The sequence below is a fragment of the Acanthisitta chloris genome, unplaced genomic scaffold (genome assembly GCF_000695815.1).
Source record: "Acanthisitta chloris isolate BGI_N310 unplaced genomic scaffold, ASM69581v1 scaffold9511, whole genome shotgun sequence".
In the NCBI taxonomy this organism is placed as follows: domain Eukaryota; kingdom Metazoa; phylum Chordata; class Aves; order Passeriformes; family Acanthisittidae; genus Acanthisitta; species Acanthisitta chloris.
Genome location: NW_008657615.1, coordinates 1 through 6,368, shown reverse-complemented (window position 1 = coordinate 6,368; position 6,368 = coordinate 1). Strand labels below are relative to the sequence as shown.

Sequence of the window (6,368 nt, the reverse complement as noted above, 5' to 3'; positions counted from 1 at the left end):
CCTCAAGGCTGCTGCCTTGGCCTCGAGTGAGGCTGTGGAGAAACCACCGAGCAGCCAAGCGGCTCAGCCCGTGGCACCTCCTGGAGATGGTCAGCTCTCCCCCAGGAACAAGTCTCCGGCCTCCACCGCCAGCTTCATCTTCGCCAAGAGCTCCAGGAAGCTGGTGATCGAGACGGCCTCGTCCCCCGAGGCGCAGGCTGACCTCAAGAGGAACTTGGTGGCCGAGCTGATGAATTTCTCGGGGCAGCGCTCGGCGGCGCCAGCTGCCACCGCGCAGGGCCCTGGCAAGGGACTTTTTTTTTGGCAAGGCACAAACCCAGAAAAAACCTGGCAAGATCCCCCCACCCGTAGCCAAGAAGCCTTCGCTCGGCCCAGGGCCAACTCCTTCCCCACTGAGTCCAAAGGCACCGGGGGCAGAGGCGCTGGGCTCGGCGGTGCCGGATGGGAATGCCAAGGCAGTGCCGGATGGGAATGCCAAGGCAGTGCCGGCGGATGAGAGCAGGACTAAGAGTGAGCCGGCAGGGACGGTGGCCGCGGGCACAGAGAGCAGGAACACCATGGACCCATCAGCTCAGAGCCTCCCTGCACAAGGTATGTGGATCTGCCCCACCAGGGGATGATGCTGCTGGAGGTGCTCAGCATCCTGAGCTCTGCATTCCCAAGCTGAGCTATGAGCTCTCAGCACATCACCTGGGCTGGGCTGGCACTGGGAGAGCTGTGGGAAACTGGGATTTGGAGTGGCTGACAGGCTCTTTCCTCCTGCTTTGCAGATGGAAGGGGAGAGACAGCCTGAAGGAGGATGACACTGCAGGACTGGTGCCCCCCACGGACAGGAATCCAAATCTCTCAGGGACCTGGGCAGGTCAACGGGACGAGTGTGGAACTGGCAACTAACTTAATACAGGAAGCAAACAGCCTTAGCCTCCACGGCCTTGATGATATTTATGCAAAAATGGTGTTGGTTTCACGAAAGTTTGGTGAAAAGGAAGCATACTTTTTTTTTTTTTTTTTTTAAACTGGACTCGAGGCCTGTGCTCAGAGCCAGCACCTCCTCCCTGCCAAGCTGCCACTTGGTTTGGAGCAGCCACGCCGAGAGGAGTTTGGGGGCTGAAGACACGAGCTGGAGCCACTCTGCTCCTGGCCAGACAGGCCCATGGGGAATCAAAGCACTTTGGACAAGGGAATGGGAAGGTTTTGGCCAAGACAGCACCCAGGAGGGGATGTGGGCAAGGAGCAGGATGGGATGGAGGTGCTGGTTGGGAGGGAGAAGGGTTTTAGCCCATGATGGGAAGGCTAGAGGGGCTCATGGCCAGTGAGGGCTGGGGGGGCTCAGGGCCAGCCCTGGCCACTTGCCACTGCCCAGCCAGGCCACCCTGGCCACGGGGTGAGGGGGAGCCTGGCTGCCCCTTTGAGCTGGTCTTCAGGCCCAGGGTCTGGGGTAGAGCCTCGATTCTGTTTCTGTAAACTCGGGTCACATTTTGATTTGATTGTATAAAAAACAAACCCAACAAACCAAACCAACAAACCCAACCAAACCAAACCAAAAGCAACTTGACCCTCTGCCGCCTAGTAGCTGCTCAGAGCTCTGTACCTGGCTGGTAAAAATGATGACCTAAGCTCACTGCCTCCTGTGCTTCCTGGCTGATGCAATGACCCTGCTATGTGTGGTGGGTCCCTTCCTGAGCTCTGGGGTGGGCACAGACCCCATCTGGCTGATTCCCAGCACCACTGCCCACTCACACTCACAGCAGGGCTGGCTGCCAGCTCAGCCACCTTCCCCAGACAGACAGGCACACCCTGTGCAATCAGCTTGATGTTTTATTGGGTTTAGACAGACAGATGGTTCCCGAGTCAGTGTTTAAGGCCCACGCCCCCCCCCAGAGCCCCCCACAGGCTTGGGACAGCCCTGGGCTCCTGGCCAAAGAGCAGCACCAGTGGCCACAGCCCTGGGCAGGCTGAGGGTGGAACAGGGGCACTCTGGCAGAGCAGGGGACGGGGCCTGCCAGGCTGTCCCCAGCTCTGGTAGCAGCAACACAGGTTTGAGCAAGCAGCTTTCCCTTCTGCCCTTGCTGCAGCACCCACACATGCCATCCCAGTCGGGACCAGTGGGCAGGGAGTCCAATCCATGGCACAACTGGAGTGAGCCAATGGCCCCAGCGCGGAGCTGAAAGCCACTGGCGTGAGTCATACAGATCCTTTAGGTTTGGTGCCACCTCCAGTCCCCAGCACTGGCATTGCTGCTGGCTGAGCAGGTCCAGGGGGTGTTGAGGCAGCAAATTCAGTCCCAGAGCCCCCAGGTCCTGCAGGGCTGAGCCCCCAGCTCAGGGCACTGGGGGGGGAGACTGGGAGGAGCCTGGTTCAGGTGGTGGACAGGGCCAGGCAGGAGGCACAAGCAGCAGCCCTGGCGCTGGTTAGCTGATGCTTCCACCCTTCAGGCTTTTACAGGAGACTGTCCCCAGCTTGGTGAGGAAGTTTCTCTCCTTCCACTGCGCGACACAATCCTCCGAGACACGGAAATCAGCCTGGGGAGCAGAGCAGGAAGGCAGGGTCAGGCCTGGGCTGCCAGCAGTGCCCAGCTCAGCCCAGGGGGACGTTTGTCTCCTCCACAGCTTTGCTGACAGTAGCAAACAAACACTGAGCAGCAAAAAGCCAAGTGGAGGTCACCCGAGAAATGGAGACAGTGGCATCTGCACAGCCCTAAGCACTGCCCTGCTAGATGCCTGGAACCTCAGCTAGTTCCAGCTGTTCTCAGCTCCTCACCTGCAGCTTCTCAAAGACCTTTTTCTTGGGTTTGAGCTCCTCATCAGGCTCCCCACCCTCGTAGCCCTCCACGTAGATGCGCTCCCCGGCACAGCTCCCAGCTGGTGGGTCCAGGGGCTCCACCTGACGCGGTTCCCCCACGCTAAGGAGAGATGTGCAGGAAGCAGAGTCACCCCAGGGTGGTCCCCAGCTGTCCCTCAGCACTCTGGGACAGGAGAGGAGGATCCACACTGTCTCCTTGGAGGGAGAGGACCTTGCTTCCTCCCTCCTTCCCTCACCTGGAGGCACACAGCACCATGCCCTGTGACTCCACACCCCTCATCTTCTGGGGCTTGAGGTTGCAGAGCAGCACCACCAGCCTGTCCTGCAGCTGCTCCTTGGGGACAAACTGCACCAGGCCACTGACCACGGTGCGTGGCTCAGCCTCGCCCACGTCGATCTTCTCCACGTACAGGCTGTCTGCATCTGGGTGCTGCCAGGCACACAAGGTGAGGAGCAGAGATGGGAATGGGGGGCAGAGAAGGAACAAGACCCACACACACTCCCTGAGTGCTCTCGTGGGATGGTTACTCTCCCTTCTCCATTGTGCCCTTACCTTTTCCACGCTGATCACTTTGCCCACGCGGATGTCCAGCCGGGATGGGATCACGTCCTCTGGCTCTGAGTTTTTGGTGCCCTTCTCTCCTGGCTCTGCAGAGGAAAGGGAATGGTCACACCACTCAGCGTAAAGCCAGGGAGGTGGACAAGCCCTGGAGAGCTCAGTCACCCCCAAATGCAGGCCCTGGAGGGAATTCCCTGCCGGTAATTCCCTGCTTGTTTCTATAGCAGAGAGCACAGTCTCTCTCTGCTATGGTGGACCCCCAAGCACACTGTCCTCTCCAGGGCAGGCAAACAGCCCTGGCATTGGCCATTCTCACCTTTCCCAACGTTCTCCAGGGCTGTTTCTCAGACTGCAGTTTTAGAACCTCTCTCTAACCTCAGTCCCTGGAGGGACTCTCTCCTACCCACTCCTGCCCCACTTCCCTGAGCTCCCAGCACCTCCTTACTGGCTTTGGACGGATTGGGATATGCAGCATTGGTCAGTTTCTTCAGCTCTGGGGTGTTGAACTTCTCTCTGATAGGGTCAAGCAGTTTGTTCAGGGCCACTTCCATAGAGTTCTTCAAGTCTCCAGGATGCACCACCTGGATGGTGACAAAGAAGAAGATTCCTGTCCATGCCAAGGGTCAGAACTGGACACCAAGCAGGGTGGGTGGGGGATAAACCCCAACCCTTGGCCTGATTCCCTCTGGACATCAGAGCCCTTCTTCTGGACACTTCTGCTTCCAGCCTCAGTTGGGAATACAACACCTCTTCCAAGTGCAGATTTCCATCTCCCAGTGCTGCTCAGAGCCTTCCCAGATTGCTCATGGGAGCCTCAGGGACAGGGAGAAGGTTCAGTCCCTCCCAGCACTCACCTGCTCAGCAAAGTCCTTTTCCAGGGCCTCATAGGCTGTGTAGGTTTTGTTTCCTCCCCATTTTTCTTCTCGCAGGATCACAAACTCTGTGACACACAGATTTGAAGGCTCAGGTTAACTCAAGGCTCAGATAAACCACCCACACCACTCTGCCCAAGAGCTGAGGGGACCATAGCAAGGGCTGGGGAAGTGTCCCCTCTTTCCCACAGGAAAAACACACCCAGGTGTGGTGAGTCCCTCACCTGACTTGAGGGGGAAGAGGACATGCTTGATGAAGGAGAGGACACCGTTGTTCTCCACATTCCCTGGCTCACAGAAAGCCTTCTTCAGCTTCTTCTTCACATCCTCCTTGCGGTCCAGAAGATCAATCTTTGAGTCCTGCAAGCAAGAGATTTCCTCAGCCCTTCACACAACCTCTTGCCCAAAAGAGAAAACTCATTCTGGAGTTGCTGCACCTTCTTAGAACCTCATGTGAATGGAAAGACAGGTCACCTTGCCTTCAGGTACAGCTTCTCCACCCCCAGCCATCAACCTGTCCCCCCACACCTCCCTGACCACAGCCAGATCAGGGACCAACCTCTTCTGATGAGCTCATTTTGGTGCCTGTCAGCCCAGGAACCATCGGGTTCATCAAATGGACACGCTTGGCATAGCCCAGGGAAGGAAGGTACTGGGAAAAGACAAGGAGGCAAATCAGGGACTCTGAAGAAGGAGCAGCACAGAGCACTGTGATGCCAACCAAAATCCCACACACTCTTCTCCCAATGGATTAGTGAGCGTCCAAACCCTCCCTCAGGCACCAGCATGGCACAAACACCCCCATTCCTGACCTTCTCTGCAAAGGTGAAGATCTTCCTCTGATCAACTCCTCCAAACTGTGCATCCACCTTGAGGTATTCCTCATCAAGTGCCTGTGGAGAGACACAGAGCCTTGAGGCTGGGCCCAAAACTCCCCAGTCCAGCTGTGTTCAGCTTTCAGAGGTCCTGCCCATCCCTCAGCCTCTCCAGAGGTACTCCCACCCTGGGATGGATGGGAACATTCCAGACTGTTTGCTGTACCAGCAGCTCTGTGCTCAGGTCATGCTGCCAGGTGTGACACTGGGGTGGAGAACAACGACCTTGACGCTCAGCCCCACACATCCCTGCAGCCCTGGGCTTTGCCAGCACCTCCCTGGACAACACCTGCCTCACCTGCAAACCTGGGTAGAGCAAACCACTCAGCAAGGGATGCTCCACCTGCTTCACCACCTCAGCTCCTGCCTTCTTGGCATCATGCTGTGTCACCACGGAGGAAAGACGATACACGTCCAGCGTGTACTCCCTGTGGGAAGGGACAGCACTGTGACCACCTGGGAAAGCTTTTACAGCTGCTGGTTCTGCCCACACTGTGAGGACACCAAGCCTGGAGGCATCTGTGTCACTCCCAGGACAGACAGCACCTAGGAACAAGCTCAGGAGCAGGGAAAGCTCAAGAGGAGTAGAGCCACAGGTCAGGCTCTCCCTTCCTGAGAGCACCAAGTGCTCCAGGACTCACTTGCTGAGCTGGTAGTCAGTGCCTCTGACAAACTTCAACTTCTCCAAGGGCACCCCAATGCTCTCCAGCATGGCTTTGATCACGTTCTCATAGTAACGTGTTCGCAGCTCCAGCAGCTCCCAGGGAGCTTTCATGTTGTCCAGGTAAGCGTGGAGGTCAGCAAAGAGGATGGTCACCTGTCAGAGAAGGACAGTCAGTGCCATCAGTCAGGAGAAATCGACCTGTTCTGCCAGTCAGCATGGTGACAATGCCCTGCAGGGTCTGGGGGTGCCCATACCTCACAGCCAGCCTTCAGGAAATCTGCAATCTTGGACATGGGCACAAAATAGGCCACATGGGGTTTGCCCGTGGTGGCAGTTCCCCAGTAGATCTTCAACTCTCTCTCCTTCAGGATGGCCATGAGCTTATCCTCCCCCAGCACCTCCTGTGGGGAGCAAAGACACAGACATCAGGCACAGTTGGGCCTGCCCAGGAACACACCAGGGGAGGAGGTGTGCAGGACAAATCCTGCTGGGCAGCTGTGCCTGGAGCCCTGGCTCTGCAGGCAGCATGTCCTGGGGCTGTTGTTGGCTCCAGGGGCTGTTCCCTGGGGCTAGATCTGACCCCACTCCCCCAACCT

The 6,368-nt window shown here is 57.6% G+C and overlaps 1 protein-coding gene across 1 annotated transcript; it reads right to left on the bottom strand.

Moving 5' to 3' along the window:
* Positions 1–2,266: 2,266 nt before the first annotated feature.
* Positions 2,267–6,170, bottom strand: YARS (tyrosyl-tRNA synthetase). The gene is made up of 12 exons (XM_009084794.1): positions 6,027–6,170; positions 5,750–5,925; positions 5,407–5,536; positions 5,046–5,126; positions 4,793–4,885; positions 4,458–4,593; positions 4,216–4,301; positions 3,807–3,942; positions 3,356–3,450; positions 3,039–3,232; positions 2,761–2,902; positions 2,267–2,522 (listed from the first exon to the last, which is right to left on the bottom strand). The coding sequence occupies exons 1-12, from the start codon at positions 6,147–6,149 to the stop codon at positions 2,412–2,414; spliced, it is 1,503 nt and encodes a 500-aa protein (XP_009083042.1). The 5' UTR covers positions 6,150–6,170; the 3' UTR covers positions 2,267–2,411.
* Between the last annotated feature and the right edge of the window lie 198 nt (positions 6,171–6,368).

What these genes read in the sequence shown, in the direction of transcription:
- YARS (XM_009084794.1), bottom strand. Translation starts at nt 6,149, where the DNA reads ATGGCCATCCTGAAGGAGAGAGAGTTGAAGATCTACTGGGGAACTGCC. An exon ending in ACTGACTACCAGCTCAGCAA is followed by an intron (nt 5,537 to 5,749) that starts GTGAGTCCTGGA and finishes CCCTTCCCACAG; the next exon opens with GGAGTACACGCTGGACGTGT. An exon ending in AGGTCTTTGAGAAGCTGCAG is followed by an intron (nt 2,523 to 2,760) that starts GTGAGGAGCTGA and finishes TCTGCTCCCCAG; the next exon opens with GCTGATTTCCGTGTCTCGGA.